The 23719-nt window shown below is 41.5% G+C and overlaps 1 protein-coding gene across 1 annotated transcript in view; it reads right to left on the bottom strand.

The window, feature by feature from the left end:
* LAMB4 (laminin subunit beta 4) overlaps positions 1–23719 on the bottom strand; it is a 112938-nt gene that overhangs the window by 34016 nt on the left and 55203 nt on the right. Inside the window, 14 exon segments of the mRNA XM_065883543.1 lie at positions 2114–2226; positions 6680–6988; positions 7745–7874; positions 7877–7962; positions 9412–9564; positions 10008–10055; positions 10057–10187; positions 10190–10227; positions 11669–11812; positions 13324–13501; positions 19126–19249; positions 20043–20108; positions 20110–20147; positions 22962–23156. Of these exon segments, the coding sequence (XP_065739615.1) occupies positions 2114–2226; positions 6680–6988; positions 7745–7874; positions 7877–7962; positions 9412–9564; positions 10008–10055; positions 10057–10187; positions 10190–10227; positions 11669–11812; positions 13324–13501; positions 19126–19249; positions 20043–20108; positions 20110–20147; positions 22962–23156 (1753 nt within the window).

Raw genomic sequence — 23719 nt, 5'->3', positions numbered from 1 at the left:
CCCCAAGTTATGAGAGCCACATTGAAAAAACATCCACTCTGCTGACTTCCTATGATCCATCTCCCAGCATGTACCTTAATCGAAAGTAGTTATTTTTGTCAGCATGTTTCCAAATAGCAGAAAATTGGCTACAAGTTACGATCTCAGAAATCTGTTCCATTTTAATGACTTTGAGGAATTTCAATATAGCGTAAAGTTTTAATATAAGAGAAAAAATTTATAGGGCTAAAACATTTCTTTTCAAAACTAGGATTAAAGTTTGTGGACTTTCAAATATACGACATGACACCATAGAACTCCTATAGAAGAACATAGGCAAAACATTCTCTGACAAAAATCATACCAACGTTTTCTTAGGTCAGTCTCCCAAGGCAATAGAAATAAAAGCAAAAATAAATGAATGGTACTTAATCAAACTTACAAGCTTTTGCACAGCAAAGGAAACCATAAACAAAATGAAAAGACAACCTACAGACTGGGAGAAAATATCTGCAAATGATTTGACGGACAAGGGCTTCATTTCCAAAATATACAAACATCTCATACAACTCAATAACAAAAAAACCAAACAATCCAATAAAAAAAAAACAGGCATATATATATATACAATACCAAATGTAAAATAGATAGCTAGTGGGAAGCAGCCGCATAGCACAGGGAGATCAGCTCGGTGCATTGTGACCACCTAAAGGGGTGGGATAGGGAGCGTGGGAGGGAGATGCAAGAGGGAGGAGATATGGGGATATATGTATATGTATAGCTGATTCACTTTGTTATAAAGCAGAAACTAACACACCATTGTAAACCAATTTACTCCAATAAAGATGTTAAAAAATATATATATATATATATTAGGATTGGGAAAACATAAAGAAAATGCATAGATTTTTATGCATTTCTTGGAGTATTTTCATCAAATAAATTCTTGTGAAGGAAAAAAAAGAAAATGGGCAGAAGACCTAAACGGACATTTCTCCAAAGAAGACATACAGATGGCCAACAGGCACATGAAAAGATGCTCAACGTCGCTAATTATTAGAGAAACACAAACCAAAACTACAATGAGGTACCACCTCACACTGGTCAGAATGGCCATCATTAAAAAGTCTACAAATAACAAATGCTGGAGAGGGTGTGGAAAAAAGGGAACCCTCCTACACTGTTGGTGGGAATGTAAGTTGGTGCAGCCACTGTGGAAAACAGTATGGAGGTTCCTCAAAAAACTGAAAGTAGAGTTGCCATATGATCCAGTAATCCCACTCCTGGGCATATATCCAGACAAAACTGTAATTCAAAAAAGAGGGGACTTCCCTGGCAGTCCAGTGGTTAAGACTTTGCCTTCCAATGCAGGGGGTGCGGGTTTGATCCCTGGTCAGGGAGCTAAGATCCCACGTGCCTCGGGGCCAAAAATCCAAAACATAAAGCAGAAGCAATCTTGTAAAAAATTCAATAAAGATTTTAAAAATGGTCCACATCAAAAATATCTTTAAAAACAAAAAAACACAAAGAAACACACACCCTTATGTTCACAGCAGCGCTATTCACAATAGCCAAGACACTGAAACAGCCTAAATGTCCATTGACAGATAGATGGATAAACAAGATGTAGTGTATATATACAATGGAACACTACCAGCCATAAAAGAGAATGAAATAATGCCATCTGCAGCAAAATGGGTGGACCTAGAGATTATCATACTATGTGAAGTAAGTCAGAAAGACAAATACCATATGATATCACTTACACATGGAATCTAAAATATGACACAAATGAACTTATCTACAAAACAGACTCACAGACATAGAGAACAGACTTGTGGTTGCCAAGTAGGTGGGGAAGGACGGATTGGGAGTTTGGGATTAGCAGATGCAAACTATTATATATAGGATGGATAAACAACAAGGTCCTACTGTATAGCAACAGGGAACTATATTCAATATCCTGTAACAGATCATAATGGAAAAAAAAACTTATTGGTTACACAGTTTTCATTTTATTAATATTTTGTGGAAAATTTATTTTGAAGTTTGTGATTTTTTGACCAAATAAAGGAATTTAAAATTCAGTTGGTTCATAGCAAGCCCGTGGTAGGACCAGGCTGACTGTACTCACGTTTTCAGAATTACCAATACTCGTGAATGCATCGCCCCAGGGGATCCCCATAATAATTTTCCTCACACTCACTGCAGCGTTTCCCATCATAGCCTAATCTACACGGACACCGGCTCAGTCATGGGTGAGAAACTGACAAGCTCTATGATCTAAAAAAATAATGCATTTTAATACAAAACAGTTTTCCCTCCAGTGATTTAGAACATACAGCTGTGCAAAGGCAGAGGCAGGAGAATTCCCGCAGCCAGCAACCACCCCCGACAGCACCAAGGATCAGAAGTTAATGTTTTTTGGCTGAGGGCTCTTGAATATACCGCCTGCTTCCAGCTGTTCAGGGACAGGTGGCCCCAAATCAGGAAACAGCCACAGATGCAAATGAAAACGAAACACATAATGGGAAATAGGCCACATTCACTCCCAGGTTCTGGGAGTTCTCCCCTAACAGAGGCAGACCCAAGACCGGGACTTAACCTCCATCAATTAATTTGGCAAATAATTGTTTCCATTATGGAATGTAAAGTGGAGTTTCTCTGAATTGGGCTAATGTTTTTCTCCACAAAACATTTTTTGTAAATGAAGCTTAATCATTCAATGACAGTTATTTAACTGTGTTTTGGGGAGAGGGCTGAACTTTCCTGCATCCTCCCAACTGCACTTTTTTTTTTTTTTTTTTGGCTGCGCTGCTTGTGGGATCTTACTTCCCCGACCAGGGAGGGAACGAACCCATGCCCCCTGCAGTGTGGAAGTGAGGAGTCCTAACCACTGGATTACCAGGGAATTCCCCCAACTGGATTCTTGAAAAGCTTTTCTGAACACCAAGGAGACTGGAAAACTAACAGGAGAAAAATATAAAATCACATCACTATTGTTGTGGTCCTAGGTTATACCTGACCAAAGCTGCTTACCCAACAACTCCAGAAGTAGCTGGATTCATAAAGTGACTGGGCCTACTAAGCTTCTACCCATTTTTGGAGGAACCACTGGCTTCTACTCAAATACAAGGAGTTACGGGAGCTTGTTGCCATATTGTCTTTGTTGGGCAATGCTGTCTTACACTGATGCAGAATCTGCTCCTTGTAACTTGTTCCCACTGTTCTGAGTCCAGTATAAGGAAATTGCCCAAAACAGGCAGCCTCCCTCTTCCCACTTACAGTCCATCTCCCAACTAGAGGTGGCCATCCTCAACTTGTATATGCTTCATTTCTTTAAGCCAAGCACCCCTAAGACTTCATCACAAAATACATGATTCTATCCATTATCCTTGCTGTCCTCCTTTGGACACATACTAGTTTGTCAATACAACGCTTAAAATATGATACTCAGCAATGAGAACAATGTTCCTGGAAGCCATCTGGCCACACAGAAGACAATAGGACAACGGCCGCCCTGGAGCTGGGCACAGCACACACAATCCCCTCTTTGGCAGCCCAGCCACACCACTGGCTCACTTGAAGCATGCAACCAAAATCCCCCAGATGTTTTTCTCACAAGCTAGCGCCAACTTATTACTCCCACCCTGTATTTATGCAATGGATTTTAAAAAACCCAACTGCAAAACTTTATTTTTAACCCATGGACACGTCATCTTCTTGTTGCCAGCCAACAAGACAGGCTGTTAAAATATCTTGTCTCTTGTTTTGTCTTGATCACATTAACTTATAACTTTATAATATCTGCAAATTTGATAAGCATGTTTCCCCAACTCCATCTAAACTGTTGATGAAAATATTGGACAGCACATTTGGATCTCTCTGCTAGAATGCACTAGGGACCACCTACTGGCTAACATAGAGACATTTATCAGTAGTTGTTTAAACAGCTGGAAATCTAAATGTCCACATGTCTCTTCTATACTCCAATGAAAGTGTTTCCTGATTGTAAAGAGCAAACTTTCCCAAGGAATCCCCTATGGACCAGATGACCCCAAATACCCTTGTCATAAGGGGGGTCTTTGGTTAAACCAACACCATCTGCTTTTCAGTTTTGTAGATTTCCCTTAGCCTCCATGACTGAACTGTTGTCTCTGTCAACTCCTGCTACAAATATGCTTCCCCAAAGGTCTAAGAAGTATGCCAGACAGTGATGTCATGAGCATTAGGAGTTCCTCATGAATGAGGAAGCCATGCAGTGTGTAGAGATCTACCAATTTGTTCCATGGTTGGTGGCTGCAGGTGTGAGGAGTGAAGAGAAGCATATAAATGAGGCACGGTCCTCTAGTGCCCAGATCTTGGTTTCTAATACCATTCTCCAATAAAAGGAACCAGCCCTCCTTAAAGAAATGGCTGATTCTAGGATGGGGCAGGAAATACACAAGATGAGCTTAGAGCATCTTGCAGTGCAGAAAGGAAGGAAGTACTTAAAAACAAACAAACAAAAAATAATATGTCAAATGCACACAGAAGCCAACTGAAAGAGCTCCCCATGACCAAAGCTGGAAAAACCTGAATAACAAAATTAAGGAGTGCTGGATTATAACTCAAAACATAGTACAAATATCCTGAGTCCACTGATATTAAAAAATGATTGAGGGACTTCCCTGGTGGCACAGTGGTTATTAAAAAATGACTGAGGGACTTCCCTGGTGGCACAGTGGTTAAGACTCCGCCTGCCAATGCAGGGGACATGGGTTCGGTTCGATCCCTGGTCCAGGAAGATCCCACATGCCGCGAAGCAACTAAGCCCATGTGCCACAACTACTGAGCCTGCGCTCTAGAGCCCGCGAACCACAACTACTGAGCCCCTGCGCCACAACTACCAAGCCCCTGCGCCACAACTACCAAAGCCCACACGCCTACAGCCCGAGCTCCACAGCAAGAGAAGCCACTGCAGAGAAGCCCACGCACCACAAAGAGTAGCCACCACTCACGGCAACTTGAAAAAGCCCAGGTGTAGCAATGAAGACCCAAAGCAGCCAAAAATAAATAAGTTCATTAAAAAAAATGATTGAAAAAAATGAAGAAATGGGGGACAACAGACAAAACTCCAGTGCAGAAGAATTCCAAATAATTTATGGAGATACTCTGCCCTCAAAGAGACAGAGCATAACTGTCCATTCCTTAAATGTGGACTGTGTTTAGTGACTTCCCCCCAAGGAGTACAGTATGAAAAGGAGAAGGGTTGCTTTACAGTAGAGAAATGACACACACCGCTTCAGCCAGTTGATCAAGATTCAGGTCAACAGTGATCAGTCGTGTAAACGGTATGTACCCTCCATGTGATGTGATGAGAATAGCGCTTTACCTCTATGGTCTTCTTCTCAAAACCCAAAATCCAAGTCTCATCACGAGGAAAACATCAGATAACTTTGAATTGAGGGACATTTTACAAAATACTCCTCAAAACTGTTAAGGTCATCAAAAATAAGGAAAGTCTAAGAAACTGTCACAACCAAGAGGCACTTGAGGAATCATGATGACTAAATGTAATGTGGCGTACTGGATGAGGTCTTGGAGCAGAAAAAGGATATTAGGTAAAAAAAACTAAGGACATCTGAATAAATTATGGACACTAGTTACTGATAATGTATCAACACTGGTTCATTAAGGACAAATGTTCCACACTAATGTAAACATGAATAACAGAGGAAACTGGGTATGGGGTACCTCTTCTCTATGTTCACAACTTTTCTGTAAACCTAAGTCTATTCTAATATAAACATTTATGAAGGGAAAAAAGGCCATTGTGTGCATTTGTGTGGGTATGGGTTGGAGCAGGGAGGGTTGGAGAGAGAAAGAAAAAGAGAAGGGAAAACACATTCAACATATAAGAACTACCTTCAAAAGTTGACTTGTACAAAATTTGGCCTTTGAATAAGTTCAACAGTGGAGCTGAAATTGGAGGTGAGCCATACTTATCAGTCAGGAAGATTCCAGCTTCTGAAATGAGCATTTTGATTCCAATTAAACCCTAATCCCTGTATTGTGGATTGGACTCTAAAATGTCTTGTCATTGTTTTCTCCTTCTTCCTGCCTCTCTACTAATGTAAAAGTGTTTCAAAGAATACATTTATCAAACCAAAAAAGCCTAATAATGACATTGCTTTCTCCATAAATAATGTTAATATTCTTTTAAAAATTTCATGCTCATTGTTTTGACTGAAAATCACATGTGCAGTAGTAGTGTTAACTGTATATTAAACAATGAAGATTTGCTCCTAGGCTGCATTCTTTAGAAACAATTGCTGCTGGTCTGGTAACTATAAGATAAATTAGATAAGAAGACATCTTATTTAACCATATGTAAAGCAATTGGTGAGCTGCAGGGAATAACAGCTTGATTTTTTTAAATGGAATTATGGATTCTGAAGGAACCCGTTAACTTTCATTCTGATTCATAATCAATTCCGATTAATGATGGATTTCTAGGGGCCGGCCTATGCTTATACATGTGAAACAGTGAAAGAGAGGGTGCTCTGGGTTTCATTCCTTGATAAATGCAGACTCTATCCCCATGTAAGTCCAATCCTATCTAAAAACACTGACTAACAGCAGTATGTAAAGAAAACATTCTTTACGTATTTAGAAAGCATGTCTCCCCATCACATCTCACTTTGACACCACAGGAAACTGAAAGTCCCTTGCCTGGTCACAGTGTCTACTGAGTGAGGTCCAGGGCTCACGATCCCATGGCTGACATCATCTGCCGGCGATGACATTCCAGCATCCATCAGCACGATGGTCACAGGCCCGGCCTGTGACGTTGGGCATACAAGAGCGTGTGCCGGTGTCAGCGTCACAGAGGCAAGCTCCTCCACCAGGGGGACACTCAGAGGGACTCACGCCGGAAGGATGACAGGAACGCCCTGGGAGCACAGAGCCGTCGTTGGGGGGTAAATCCGTGATAACGCTGGCATCAACAACCCCTGCAAACAAGTTTCTAGAGTGGAGGCATCGTTTCTTTAAAAGGCTCAAGGAAGAAACATCCTACAATAGAACAGAATTTATCAAGGAATCTAAGTAGGTTGAACCCACTCAACTGGTTTTGATCTCCCCAAAATGCAATTTCCTATGGTTCTACCTACTGCTACATTCCAAGAGCTCACAATTAGGATAAATGAAAGTCTCACTTTTTCCTCACGCCACTCACCAAAGTTCCACTTATGTCAACAATCCAGAAACAAACTGACTTGGGTGAACTGAAATAATTAAAGCATCTCCTAAAAATGAGGAGTGCATTCCTCCTCTTTATCATGGTATTAAACCCTTGTCCTCTTCTACATCAGCGATTCTCCTATTTATACATTAAAGTCACTTGATGAGCCGGTTACAAGGCAGATTCCTGGGCCCGGCTCCCAGAGATTCAATTCTGTGGGTCTGAGGCACAGCCCAGGAATCTGCATACTGATACCACACTCCCCCATCCCCAGGCGGCTCTGGTACAGTGCATGGTAGTCCACACTCTGAGAAACGAGGCTCCGAACCCACTAAGGCACGTGTTGAAGAAAACAGTCACAAAAGGTAAACTAATGTGCACTGCACCTGTTTCTGCTGCCGAGTTCAGGACATCAGCCCACCACCCCGGGGGCACTGGCACTACGGACCTAACTGAAATAAGTACGGGAGTTGCCACCACAGTTACGAGCTGCCACATCCTGCCCCCGCCCCCCAGGGAGCTTTGCAGACTTCCTCCTACAGGTCTGATCGAGGGTCAAAGTAACCTGGCCTGCAGAGCTGGCAGCTGGGGCCTTGAGTGTCGTGCAGACATTTAAGGTCCTCCCCCGTGACTGGGCTGCAGGACTCTGGATCAGTTACATCAACGTGCTGTTGCAGGCACAAGGTCCGCAGGCGGCTCCCGAAATTCTTGGATTTCCATACAAACCAGCAGAGCATTCTCCACACTGCGCACCAGAAAGAAGGGGAGAGGAAAAGGGAATGAGATGAGGGGGGTGTGTGCGTGTGTATGTGCTTGGGGAGGGATACGGAGAGTGATGTGGATAATTGGACTCCTCCGGGGTTGATGAGAGGCCACACATTTGGGATGAAAAAGGAAAAGTGCTCTAAATTAAAACAAATCATTCATTTAAATTTATTATCCATTCAGCGAATAAAAAGATTATTTGGATTTTAAAAGTCCTTGGTGAAGAATGGACTCTTTCTTAAAATACTACAGATTTGTGAGTGCAGGATTCCTGGGTCATCATATAACCAGGATCACCCAAAAATGCCTCCAGACCCAAAGCTAATCTCAGCCCCTGTTTTCTGAGGCGGGGGGGCACCCCAACCCTCATCTGGTCCTAGAGGTGAAACAGCAGCAGCCTGAGATAATGTGCCTGGAAGTGAAGAGGGGTGAGTAATTGTCTTGATGTGTGGGCCCTCCAGGGTATTTTTGTACTAACCTTTATTAAGACACCTTGAGGGTGTCTCCATTAAGGATGATGGAGAAACCATTCCCATCTCTCCTACACTCTACACTCTATCAATCACGGGGCAACTGCCATTGTTTAGGTGCCCAAATCACGGGTCCAACTTCCATGTTTTGGTTCATTGCATTTAGAAATGGTCTCATAGCCCAACTGTGATCTCAGTTATTAACAACTGACCAACCAAGCCAGAGTGCACATGGAGAAGAGGCTATAAGAATGAACTAGAGACTCGTGTAACCTTATAGGTGACAAATAAGAAAAAAAAATGGCCATGTAATTTATCATGATGTTAATTATCACTGAAGAAAATAATAATGCCATATTTTCTATTATGATTCAATCAAGTAGACTTTATAATTTTTTACCTTGTTTGCACTACATGTTTACACCCATGCTTAAACTCTTCAAAATAAAATTTTTGATTGAGGGACAGACACAAATATTGAATTAATTTAGGCAGTATCTGTATAATGCCTAAACTAGTGCTTCAAAACATCTGAAAAAATCAGTTATATCTGTGAAATACCAGTCAAATTGATTACTTGGAATTATATAAAGAAAGCATTTGACTGATTAATTCTTAACTTTTAAGTTATATGTTTATATATACATATATAATTTAATCACATATGTATCTTAATGAACCATTATTTTATTTTAAAAAAATTAATTTGATCTGAACTCATTTGGTCAGTTTTCTAGAACATTATTTAAAAACAATTATAGCTCAGTGAAATGATTTTTTGTCATTGGTTTTGAATCATTCAAATTCTTTATCCAGTAAAGTAGCAATTTACCAAATTGTGTCTTCTTACCATTAACTTATATCCTGTACCACTCATTTGTCCAAGGCAGATAAACTATGAACATGTTATCATTTTTTAGATAGCAATGTGGGATAAGAAAAAAACATCATGAACTATACTGCATACCTGCTTAACCTTGAAGACAATTGCAGATCGCATCTGAGCTCCAAGGACTCTGGTAACAGGAAGGGGCAAAATACTGATTGCTTGAGGGAACATCTGGACACGGGCAAGGACAGCAGGACTGTCCTGAAGAAGGATTTCCATAGTAACCATCGATGCATCTGTCAAGGCAACATTTTACTAAAATGTTACCAGGAGCAGCTCACATTAGCCAATGTGGATTTGCTGTGCTTTAGGACAGCGCAACTCTCAAAATTCAATATTTTTAGAAGATGCTCATTTGCTCTGTAAAAGGGTTTTTTTGCTTCATATTGGAAGTTCCACGGCTTAGTCATTAAACTCAATATAAAAGCACCTAATTTACATGCACATTTTAGGAATATAAAAAGCAAGGTGCCAGGCAAATGCCTGTTATTGATTTACTTAGACACTGCTTGGCTCATAACAAGATTTTGAAGGACGATAAACTGACGCTCTATCTTCCTCGCCCATAGTCATCACTCTACACTTAAATACTGTTGATTCTCTACTCAATGGTCCTTCAGATAATGTTGTGAAGTCAGAGCAAAAGAACAAAAAATAAGAGTGCATATGAATTCCATACCTTTCACAGTTTCTCCCAGTTGTAAAACCTCCACAACTGAAGCATGACAGTGAACCCATTACAAAGGCAGGGGCGGCAGTTAGGAAATCCAAAAGAGCCCTCCAGGCACAGATCACAATAGCAGCCAGCTACCTCTCCATGGCAGGGGCACCGTCCTGTTACTTGGTCACAGGACGTCCTGTTACAGTGTTCTCTGAGCCTTGAGGGTGGCAGTGACATGCTGGATAAAGCAAAGAGAAGCCTGTTGGGGTCGGAGTGGGGGCAGTGGTGTGCTGGTGAAAGAGTCACAGTTCTGATTTCACAATCTCTAATTTACCGTATCAACCCTATCAAGGTGAATAAACTGAATCTATACAGTGCTTAGAATAGAGCCTGGCATGTACAGAGAACCAGGGAAAAATATTTGTTAAATAAGAATCCACGGATTCAATCAACAGAATGTTGTGGACAACTGTTTTTTTTTTTTTTGAGGTATAACTGACATACGACACTACATTAGTTTCAAGCGTACCACATAATGATTCAATATTTGTATATATTGCAAAATGGTCACCACTGTAAGTCTAGTTAACATCCACCACCATAGTTACAATTTTTTTTCTTCTGATAAGAACTTTTAAAATCTATTCTCTTAGCAACTTGCAAATATACAATACAGTATTATTAACTATAACAGCCATGCTGTACATTACATCCCCATGACTTATTTATTCTATAACTGGAAGTTTGTACCTTTTGACCCCCTTCACTCATTTCGCTCACCACTCCCCTTGCCGCTGGCAAACACCAGTCTATTGGTGCTCTATACCTATGGGCTTGTTTTTTTGTTTTTTGTTCATTTTAGATTCCACATATAAGTGAGATTATCCAGTATTTGTCTTTCTCTGACTTATTCACTTAGCATACTGCACTCAAGGCTTATCCATGTTGTCGCAACTGGCAATATCCTCTTTGTTTTTATGGCTAAACAGTACTCCATTGCATGTATATACCACATTTTCTGTAATCATTCATCTGTTGGTGGAAACTTAGGTTGTTTCCATATCTTGGCTATTGTAAATAATGCTGCAATGAACATGACAGTGCAAATATCTTTTCGTGTTAGTGTTTTCATTTTCTTCAGACAAATACCCAGAAGCAAAACTGCTAGATCATATGGTAGTTCTTTTACATTTTTTGAGGAACCTCCATACTGTTTTCCGTAGTGGCTGCACCAATTTACATTCCCACCAACAGTGTAGGAGGGTCCCCTGTTCTTCACATCCCAATCTCATTGTTTTAGCCTTTCCAGCCACCGGGCTTATACACGAGATGTTAAAGCTGGGTTTACACAGCCAACTCCGTGGTGTCCTCACATCCTCCCTGGACTACCATCTACCTGATACAAACTGAGAACTCCCTGAAACATGGACCATGTTTTTTTTAATCATCACTCATGTTTCCTAATAGAGCTCTGTACACAGTCAGTGCCCACTGAATGGAAGAATAAAGTACAGTGGAAAAACTTTCAGTATATTTTATCTACACAGACAAGACAACCTGAATAATGAAGCCAAATTCCTAATCCCTCCCCTTTCCAACTCCCCACATTGATTTTCCTGCCTTTAAAACTCCAAGGTTGAGAACACGTGTGTTTCTCCCATCTGGCTGTTGCTACATACAGCGACAGCCGTGATGCCCCAGACTGTAGCTTCCTGTTAAGCACGTGTCACAGCAGCGGCTGGTCACACGAGGCTTACGCTGGCACTGGCCTTCCAGTCAGCTGCAGCTGGGTCCCACTGAGCCCTGCGGGTGACAGTTGCAGGCTGCAGGGGACAAAACAAGTTAGAGGCAAAGGAAGTGACAGAGAAGCACTCCGTCCTATTAGTAGCGCTAGTTCATGTCTTTCTCATTAGTTACCTCTAATCTTTAACTCCCTCATCTATTAACTGGGGCTAATATATGATATACCTCCTGGGGATATAAGGACTGAAGACAATCATGCCTGTGAAGTACTTAGAATAGTGTTTGGCACCTGTAAGTGCTCAATAAACAACACTTAACAAACATCACTTAGCAATGAACATTACTTAACAAGCTATTGAAAGGCTTAAAATAAATTGCTTCAATCATTAATTGTTCCAATGTAATTATTTCTTCCATTCCTGATAATCCGTGTTGGTGCTGGATTATACTTTTCATTTCCCTTGTTCCGTATCTTTCATGAGATTGCAGGCATCCCAAAAGCCAGAGTCCTGCATGGAGAAAGCATCTGTCTGGAACTTGGGAAGCCCAGACTCTCACGGTAGCTGTCACGCTATAGCAGTGATTCTCAACTAGGGGGAGATTTTACCCCCCAGGGGACATATGACAAGGTTTGGGGACATTTTTGGATGTCACAACTGAGGGGAGGGTGCTACTGGTATCAGGTGGTTAGAGGGTAGGGATGGTGCTAAACATCCTACCATGCACAGGACAGCAACCCCTCCCCAACGAACTATTACCCAGCCCTAAATTTTAAAAGTGCTGAGGGTGAGAAACCCACTCAGCGAAATGGGCAAGTTACCTAATGTTTTGAACCCAACAGTCTCATTTATTAAACGAAGGTTTAGGGATGAAAGAAGTTGTTTAAAGTTCATTCCAGGATTCCAAAGAAATATTTTAGGACCATTGTTCCAGGAATCTGGCATCCCCAAGCGACTGCCAGGCTCCTCTTTTATACACTTCTTGTACCGCGAGCTATGATTCCAACAAATGGACAGACTGCTCTGTGTACCTAATCATCGGGCAGCTGGTATCTACATCGGCTAGTAGGAACAGATACTAAAATATATTAGATCATTTCACTCATGTTCCTAAAAGCCTTTGCACAGATAGCGGCAATTCGGTGGAGCCCGTTAAACAGATACTCAGGGACTTCCCTGGTGGCGCAGTGGTTAAGAATCCACCTGCCAATGCAGGGACACGGGTTCGACCCCTGGTCCGGGAAGATCCCACATGCCGCAGAGCAACTAAGCCTGCGCGCCACAACTACTGAGCCCAAGTGTTGCAACTACTGAAGCCCACATGCCCTAGAACCCATGCACCACAACTACTGAGCCTGCAAGCCACAACTACTGAAGCCCGCAGGCCTAGAGCCCGTGCTCCGCAACAACAGAAGTCACCACAATGAGAAGCCCGTGCACCGCAACGAAGAGTAGCCCCCGCTCGCTGCAACTAGAGAAAGCCCGCTCGCAGCAACGAAGACCCAACACAGCTAAATACGTAAATACATACATACATACATGCATACTAAGGCAATTTCTATTTAAATAAAAAATACCAAACAGACACTCACCCATGGCCCCGTTGTGCAGCCTGGCAGACAAACTGGCTATAAGCCTTTCACATGCTCCAGGGAGCACCTGAGGTCCCATTACCGAGGCAATTTCAACACAGTTGTGCAGGTGATATTCATCTAAATCCTGCTTGCTGCAGAAATTCTCCAATGAGTTGATTTGGGGAATAAGACGAACCTTTTGAAATAATGAGAAAAGAAGACTTACGTTCAAAACTGTCCCCTATTCAAGATTCCAGTTATTAAAAAAAAAAAAAATTAGATCTGTGAGAATCGTGGTTGAAAAGAGACTCAATTGCATCCTTTCAATTGCATATGACTGAAGATTTTAAGATTTTCAATTTAGTTAAGAAATCTTTAAATATTTACATTTATTGACTTATGGCAAAGAAAATAAGATTTTATCTTTTTATTACTATATTTTTTGTTAATCAATTTGTCTTAGATTTGAAAGAGTTTTAACTAGGCTACTTGTGATAGATTAAGAAATTACGGCTTACACATAGCACAGGGAGATCAGCTTGGTGCTTTGTGACCCCCTACAGGGGTGGGATAGGGAGGGTGGGAGGGAGACGCAAGAAGGAGGAGATATGGGGATATATGTGTATGTATAGATGATTCACTTTGTTATAAAACAGAAACTAACACCATTGTAAAGCAATTATACTCTAATAAAGAAAGAAATTATGGCTTAGACATTGCATTCTGTAGTATTACTGTGGAACTCTAAAACTCTCCTTTAGAAAGTTTTATCTTTTTCAGTTACATATGAACAGTGCTGTTCTACATCAAACTATCTGCCTCCTGGAGGTTCACAGTGCAGATTAACGTATTAAACCTCTGAGAAATACTGCAAGAAAGACACTGTTGTTACTGAAGTATAGTTGATTTACAATGTGTTAGTTTCAGGTGTACAGCCCAGTGATTCAGTTTCCATTCTGCTACCCCCCAACCTCTCAGCTCAGTGGTTCTCAATATGAGAGGTACTCACCCCCAGGGAGCATTTTAGAAATTCCAAAGGGTGTTTTTGGTTGTCATGGCTACTAGGTGAGGTGTGTTACTGGCATTTAGTGGGTGGGGATCAGACATGCTAGACATTCTCACAACAAGGAAAATCATCGCAAGCCTCCGACAGCTTTTGAATATTTCACTGAACATCCATGAAGGAGGATTCCGTGCTTATGATGATGAGTTGAAAACCTTACTCTGTGTTTTTAAAACACGATAAACATGTTTACAACACACCTGCTTGCATGGCTATCTCGTATGTAGTGAATCTATGTGTTTGAGCATCTCTGTACTTCAGTATAACTCCCGGTGTGTTCATGTTGGTACACGTATGTATTGAAGTACATATTATTTCCTCATAAATTACTTCCCTTTTATTGTGTTTGCACATAACATTGATATTATTTGGAAGTTATGTGTGCAGGTAGGCTCTAATGCCTGTGAATTTCATTGCAGGGTAGGAAAGAGGGTTACAAACTAATCAATATTTGTAATAAAAAGGGAAGGTTGGGGCCGCTAGACTTCTGAGATGGCCCACAGTCTGTGGAGTGTTTCTCTCCCAGGGCCGCTCTCACTTTCCAAGACAACTCCATGCCCTGGGGCTGCTCTTGCCTTTTGAGATGGACTGCCTCCTGTCTATGGAATGTGTACCACTCTAAATAAATCTACTTCTAACCAATCACTTTGTCTCTCACTACATTCTTTTCGCAAAGAGACATGAAGAAACTGAGCTGCCGCAAGTCCTGAGACCAGGCGTGTGATCTCAATTACAAGAGAGTGGGTTCAAGGGGGGAGAAAAAAAAAAAAGCAAGGTTGTGTCAGATGACATTGAGAGCCACTGTCCGAGCCACACCAAATGACCTGTCACAGCTTCCAGTATCTGTCACACTGTGTTGTCATTTCCTGTGTAACTGCCTGCATCTCCCCTTTAGAGCATCAGCCCTGGCAGGGCAGGGAAGGTGTTGGTCTCGTTTACCCTGTGCCTGCCCAAGTGGTTAATTTACAGTAAATGCTTACTAAAAATTGTGCAGTAGGGCTTCCCTGGTGGCGCAGTGGTTGAGAGTCCACCTGCCGATGCAGGGGACACAGGTTCGTGACCCGGTCTGGGAAGATCCCACATGCCGCGGAGCGGCTGGGCCGGTGAGCCATGGCCACTGACCCTGCGCGTCCAGAGCCTGTGCTCCGCAACGGGAGAGGCCACAACAGTGAGAGGCCCGTGTACCACAAAAAAAAAAAAAAAAAAAAAAAATTGTGCTGTAAAGAAGTATACATACATTCCTAGTATTCTATCTTTGATACTAAAATGACTCTGCATTCTCCAAACACAAACCAAGCAGGGTGACATCTAGAAGGAAGCCAGATGGGCTAGGCTTGGTGGTGAGGGCAGGCAATCAAGGACAAATTGTTTACAGTTCTTGGTCTCAGCCGGTTTAGAGTTGGCCATTCCTGGCACCAAGACGACAGAGCAGATGACAAGAGTCCCTGTCTATGAGCGATAGGATTTTGTAATGCCATGACTCACTTCTCCTAGAAACTTTTAGGGGCTTTATGTTTACCAAGTGTCATCCAACCCATGGTTTAAAAGAAGAATGGCAGTTTTATGTTCTAGAATGCATAATTTATGTTTGACTCTCAGCACATTTTTATGGGCATACATATCATGTAATCAGGGCGACTGAAAAAAACCTCAACCATCTCACTATGCCTGCCAAACAAAAGATACTTGTGCAGAAGGTTGAACAAAGCTTTCCTCTGGTCTTCTTGGTAATGCATCTCAGTCTCAGATGCAAATGTTAATCTGGCTGCAGAGAAGAATGAACTTTGAAAGGGTCAGTTCCAAACAATCGAGTATCTTCCCAAAGCAGCAAAACTGCTTTAGGCTGGAATCATAAAATGTGTAACGACTTTCTCCTACTGCCATCCTGGGTCAGGGACTCGGGTTCACTGCAGGTGCCCTGCCTGGATCCTGCCACCCACCAGCTGCTGTGGCACTGGCTGCTAAAACCTCACAGCTGTCCCCTTCTCCAGAAAATTGGACCTAGCCAAGTGAGTGCGCTCTCTGGGGGGTTGGGGAGTGGGGTAGGGAGCCTGTAGCCGATGATGACGTGGGCACACAAGGCCCCACCCTTTCGCCTCCAGGTGGAACCAACCCTGTGGTGCAATTCATGCTCCAGGGCCCCCTGGCGACCACATCCTTGCCGGGCTCCTTCCCCCACAAGCATGCCCTCAATAACCCAGGCCAACCTGAGTCCCTGCTTGTAGGAAATCTGACCTCAACTGCGGAGCTAGGGCCTCTTCTGGGATTTTGGACAGTTTGCCAAGATCGGGTTGCTCTCTTAATTTCTATTTTGGTTTCAGGGTTTTCATGGCTATATATAAGGAGAACGATTGCTTGATAATTGACCACATGGACATATTTTAAGTTCATTTCAAATTATCCATTTATATTCTGCAGCAAACATCATTGCAATGATTTTGTTTACATGCCTGTCTTCTGTGTCAGGCTGAGGACGCCTTGAGGGCAAGAACCAGATTTTACCCCCAATCCCCAGGAACCAGCACAGTGCCTGGCCCACATACCCTTAGAGAAGGGGTGATGAATGGACAATTTGGATGGATGCATCTAACACAGCATCCAGTGATTATCTTTGGAATTTACAAAGTTTAGAAATATTTAGGACATGGATTTAAAAAGAGGAGTACTTGGCTCTCATAAATTTGAGTTTCATGACTGTTATGATACAATAATAACATCCCTTGGTGATTAGGAATCCTTATTTTCTTCCTTTCCCTTTCTTTACTCTGCCTGGGTTTAGCTTTTTTTCCTGAATTAAACCTGTTGGATTTGAGTCTCTTTCTTTGTAACTCACACGTTGGTCATCAGCACAGTTCTATTTAAAGCTCCTCGGTAGAGAATATGAATTATATGGATAGGGAAATCATGATAGTTTACATTTCCCATTCAAGAGTTGGTTTCTACTTTCCACTTCAATTCTATTGAATTTCAGAGAAACAATGAATAATTTTTTAGTATGTATAATGTAATATTTTAGGGCAATATTTGGGACATATTTTTATGATATTCAAATTTAACTGGGTACCCTGTATCTTTCTTTCCTCCCTCCCTCCCTCTTATCCTTCCTTCCTTTTTTATATCTTGCAACCTCACCTTTGGTAAAATAATCTTAAAATAATGGCTTATTTATTGAATAAAATCTAAGATATACCTGCCTCATACTAAATTCTATAGTAGATGATGAAATTAAAACATTCTAGGGTATAAATTAAAAAGGTTCAATAGTTAAAAATTGAACTTAAAAGACACAATACACAAAACGTGGATATAGTTCATTAAATCAGGGGTTGACAAACTTCCTATAAAAGGCCAGAGAATAAATATTTTGAGCTTTGCGGTCATAAGGTCTCTTGCAAATAGGTGTCTTTGTAGCTTGAAAGCAGTGTAGATAATATGTAAATGTATGGGCGTGGCTGTGTTCCAATAAAACTTCATAGGGCCGTAGTTTGCTAATTAAATCACAATATTAGAAGATTGTTACAAATGTTTAAAAATGCAATTTTAACAAAGCAATTCCATTTTATCCACAAAAGTACTTTAGAAAAGTCCCACACAATTCTCTACAATTCTGCTAAAGGTGGAATGAAATTGGCACTTTCATAAATTATTGATGATCCTGAAAATTAACTGACATATAAATTAATTAATACCTTCCAGAAATTAATATGACACATTATTTCAAGAACCATAAAACCCTGGGTAAAGTAGGACTGTGTTTTCAAATGTTTAAAAAATATACCAACTACGCAGAGTAGAAAAAATAGAAGCAACTTAAACAACCACACGTAGGGGAATAGACAAGTACATGAGGTAAATTTATTCAATGTCCAAACTCTGCCCAGGGACAGGCCTGGGCCTGAAGTTGTACACAGAGTGAGAGTTTGGAAGGAATGCCTGTGGCCCAAATTTGTGAGCCACAACTACTGAGCCTGCATGCCACAACTACTGAAGCCCACGTGCGTAGAGCCGGTGCTCTGCAACAAGAGAAGCCACCGCAATGAGAAGCCCACGCACCGCAACGAAGAGTAGCCCCCGCTCACTGCAACTAGAGAAAGCCCGAGCACAGCAATAAAGACCCAACGCAGCCAAAAATAAATAAATAAATGAATTTTAAAAAAAGAAGCCACTTAAGGAAATACTATGCATGCTTCCTAAGAATGGTAAGATTACATAAGCATAGTAAAACACTGATGATATAATAGGAAGTGAAAAAAAGTCACGTACAATCTTGTCTAAGCACTCTGATTACAATGATATGAAAACATAATATGCAAAAAATGGGAACTTGTAAGCTGATAATAATGAATGATTGGTGGAATTTCTCCCCAGACTTTCTGCAGTGCCAGTGCACAGCAGGGGCTCCAGGCAGGGATGTGTGAATCAGGCCTTCTGGCTCTGATTTCTCACTCCTCATTCACTAGCTCTGTGACTCTGTGCCTCAGTTCTGTCGTCTGTAAAAGGGGAATAATGACAGTACTTAACTCACAGAGTAGTTGTGAAGTCTAACAGGATACGGAAAACACTTCAAACCATGGCTGGCACATACTATGCTGGACGATTTGCCATTGTTATTACATGACCTTTATATAGAGTAGGTGATTTTTACAATGAAACAAATACTTTTCTATTTCTCATGAAACACTTCAAAGTACAAGCCTACTTTTAGAATTAGAATGGAGCTCATTTCAGAAGGAAGCACACCCAAGAGTCTGTTATACTTACAGAATCAATTCAATGTGTGAATGAGCCTGGAATTCTCCTTCCAAAGGCTGGGGAAAATAGACATCTATGGAAGATTGTACATCTGGTTCTAAACAGATGGGTGTGGGAAGCAGCACGATTCTGTATTAAGAGAAATAGAGCAAAAATTCAGTGACAAAAGTACAGTTATATAAGCTAAGCGGCCATCATATTTGGTGTGTTTCACATGTGCTGTGAAGTGGGTGCCACTGTGGGATGGAGACCGGGTTGAGGTCCAGACCAGCTCAGGTGCGTTGGGTGGACAGTCAGTTCACACTCAGATTCTCTGTGGCTCTTCCGTAGGGTTGTGCCAAACAGCAAAGCTTTGGAAACTGGCCGTGATTTGTCATGACTGCTCTGGGAAAAGGATGGAGCAAAGGTCCTTCATCCCATCTATCAGGCTAATATCAAAAGGGTCTCTGTTCTATTCAGCCACAAATCTCCAATGCAAAATGAGTGGCCTCAAAACTAGACTCTCAGCTGTTGAGATAACTCAAGCTGAATACTGTCCTCTTATTCTCGTAGCATTTCATCTTCTCACATCTCCAGGCAGCTGGGGAATGGGAAACAAACATTCGAGATCTAGGGTCAGGATATCTGGGCTGGAGCCCTGGTACTTCTACACATTAGCTATAAGACTTGGGCAAGTCCTCAGAGTGTTCTCGTTCTCAATTTCCTCCTCATCTGATGAAGACAAAACCTACCTCCTTGAGTTATTAGCAAGATTCAACGCGGTATGAATGTAAAGCAGAGCGTAGCACATAGTAAACACTTAATAAACATTATGTCTCCTTTGACACATCTCTACTCTCACTTAGCTCCTGGGTACAAATTTCTGATAGATGAACAACATTCTAAGAAACGTTCAATGTTTGAGGACACGCCCCCCGCATACCTGGAAGCTGCTGGTAAAGGGTGAGGCTTTGGCTGTGGGGTCTCGCGTGCACTGTGATCGCTTCCTCAGGTTAACCATCATCTGGACAGTCCAGTCATCTGCAGACTAGAAAGGCATCACGTAAGAGCACGCCCCTGCGAGGATGCATGCACCAACATATTCCTAATGGAGAGTGCATGGGATAAATTTGCAACCCACGGCCCACTCAGAAAACAGAATTTTGGAGTTGAGAGAAGAGGTTCGTTCTCAGGCTCAACTCTCTGGTGTTTGAATTGTGATCCAGATAGAAAGAATGTTGTTTCTGGCCATAGATGTAATTCCTGGGTCTAGAGAAAAACCCTGGCACTCCTGACAGGTCTAATCTTTAACCTCTGTCTCCCAAAGAGTCGATTAAATCATCCTGTTCCTGACTTCCTAACACCATACACAAAAATAAAATCAAAATGGATTAAAGACCTAAATGTAAGGCTGGACACTATAAAACTCTTAGAGGAAAACATAGGAAAAAAACACTCTTTGACATAAATCACAGCAAGATCTTTGTGAGCTACCTCCTAGAGTCATGGAAATAAAATAAAAAATGAACAAATGAGACCTAACGAAACTTAAAAGCTTTTGCACAGCAAAGGAAACCGTAAACAAGATGAAAAGACAACCCTCAGAATGAGAGAAAACACTTGCAAATGAAGCAACTGACAAAGGATTAATCTCCAAAATGTATAAGCAGATCATGTAGCTCCATATCAAAAAAACAAACAACCCAATCCAAAACTGGGCAGAAGACCTAAATAGACATTTCTCCAAAGAAGACATACAGACTGCCAATAAACACATGAAAGGATGCTCAACATCACTAATCATTAGAGAAATGCAAATCAAATCTTCAATGAGGTATCACCTCACCAGTCAGAATGGCCGTCATCAAAAAATCTAGAAACAATAAGTGCTGGAGAGGGTGTGGAGAAAAGGGAACACTCTTGCATTGTTGGTGGGAATGCAAATTGATACAGCCACTATGGAGAATGGTATGGAGGTTCCTTAAAAAACTACAAATAGAACTACCATATGACCCAGCAATCCCACTACTGGGCATATACCCTGAGAAAACCATAATTCAGAAAGAGTCATGAACCACAAGGTTCATTGCAGCACTATTTACAATAACCAGGACATGGAAGCCACCTAAATGCCCATCAACAGATGAATGGATAAATAAGATGTGGCACATATATACACAATGGAATATTACTCAGCCATAAAAAAGAATGAAATTGAGTTATTTGTAATGAGGTGGATGGACCTAGAGTCTGTCATACAGAGTGAAGTAAGTCAGAAAGAGAAAAACAAATACCGTATGCCAATGCACATATATGGAATCTAAAAACACGGTACTGATGAACCTAGTAGCAGGGTAGGAATAAGGACACAGATGTAGAGAATGGACTTGAGGACACAGGGAGGGGGAAGGGTAAGCTGGGATGAAGTGAGAGAGTGGCATGGACATATATACACTACCAAATGTAAAACAGATAGCTAGTGGGAAGCAGCCGCATAGCACAAGGAGATCAGCTCGGTGCTGGTGCTTTGTGACCACCTAGAGGGGTGGGATAAGGAGGGTGGGAGGGAGGCTCAAGAGGGAGGGAATATGGGGATATATGTATACTTATAGCTGATTCACTTTGTTGTACAACAGAAACTAACACAACTTTGTAAAGCAATTATACTCCAATAAAGATATTTTTAAAAAAATCATGTTCCTGGATCACAGAAACAAAAAAATCCTTCACAAAAAGATGTATTTCTTTCATATTAGTGCATATACATTATGTAAGTTTATATTATTTATTATATTATTAGATCTATTTATACATATCTGTATAAATACATACATATATAGAGACATACACACACACATATATCTAGACAGCAAGCAAGCGAGCGAGCGAGCGAGCGAGAGAGAGAGAGAGAGAGAGCATATGCTAATTACCTAAACTCTGGAAGCCTTACAATTAGGAAAAGCTTTTTAAAGCTATCAGAGATGTGTTCTCTCTATACAAAAATTAAATATATTTATGTGTATATACACATATGTAAAAAAAAAAAAAGTGACTTTGTCATACACACCAGGTCAAAGTTCCCTGAAGTCCTTTGCCTTTCACGTGTAAGTGAGAAATTGAGAACAATGTCATGTTAAGAGTTTCAAAGCAGATCATCAGCTCTGGTCATACCATAGAAAGTGAGCCCTTCCAGAACGTGGTCCCTAGAGAGACTCTGGGGGCTCTGAGGCCACCCCCAGCCATATAAAATATTTTCCAGGGCAGATGGTCTGTGGGGTTTCAGATCATCAAAGAAAAGGTTATACAACGAAAGGGTTAGGAGCCCCTGCTCTAGGTCAAGTGTTTTTCTAATTTGGTTTCTCTTCCTCTTAGATATTTCTCAAAGGGTGGGGGAAGGCTAGAAAGGTAGCAGGCAAGAAGCGCAGGCTGCTTTTAGCTTTTCTCTTGTTTCCTGGTAAAATCCAAGGGCAAATAAATGCCTGTACTGCATCCCTATGAGTCTGAACCTCTACACAGGTTTATTACATTTTTAGGAAAAAACAGTCCCAGGAGGGCAGGATTTGCATTATTTTAGTTATTTATTGTCCTTATACAAACATTCCATCGCCACTTCCCTAGAACTAGTATCTTAAATCTATAGCCCCAGCTTTAGCTTCTCTCCACAGAATAAGGCGTGTGTGCGTATGGCTGTGTTGCTTTAATATCTTTAGGAAACCCTTTGGTTTATAATGCTCTTCAGATGTTTGACTTTTTGCAAATCCTGTTAAGATGAACATAGGCAAGATTGGAATGGAAACACTTAGCCCGAGAATGTATTTCAGTCAGCTCGGAACCACCACCGTGGAAGTGGAGTAAAGGGTACCTGAGCTTCATAGCGAATGGCAACAGCAAAATCCATGGGAATGGGGATGTTCCCCACAGCAAATCTCAAGCCGGGCCCAGCGAGAACCCTGGCAAATCCAGGTCCCATCCACGTAACAGGCACCCCAGGAACCAGCCCTCGGAGAACGACAGAAACAGCAGGCAGCTGGCCAGAGAGGAATAAACACAACTTTGCCTAGAGTGAAAGGCTGGAAGAGTTCACGGGGAAGAAAAACAAAAACAAAACCCACGGGTTTCTTTTTTTTTTCCCCACGGGTTTCTTGATGTGTATATGATCCATCTGAGTCCCGAATAAATTATTCCAACCAGGATACAGGCCAGCATACAGTGGAGAAAAACGTGCTGAATCTGCAGCTTTGGAACATACGTTACTGTATAGAATAATCACTTGGAAAGCACTGTCACTGGCCAGTACATTATGTACTCCACGTGTCATGTACTGAGTGATTCCACATTGGTGACCTTGGCTTTTCTCAGATCCGACTGTGGAGTTCTGGCTAATATACGGAGGGCAAGAAAATATTCCCATGCCTACACTTCATGGATTTTGCCTAATTGTGCATGACAATGATAAAACCCACCCAGATTTTTTTTTTTAGATGTTTCTTCCATGCAAATATGAGAAATGATCTTCTCCCATCTGCCTGGGGGCACATAAGTACAAAACTGCTCACACACTTGATTGATTAGCAGCCCTGCCGGTCTCAATGCTGGATGTCAGCCTGGGGCCATCTGGAC

This window comes from Phocoena phocoena, chromosome 9 (assembly GCF_963924675.1).
Source record: "Phocoena phocoena chromosome 9, mPhoPho1.1, whole genome shotgun sequence".
In the NCBI taxonomy this organism is placed as follows: Eukaryota; Metazoa; Chordata; class Mammalia; order Artiodactyla; family Phocoenidae; genus Phocoena; species Phocoena phocoena.
The sequence above is the reverse complement of the archived record's forward strand: the minus strand, read 5'-3'. Positions and strand labels throughout refer to the sequence as shown.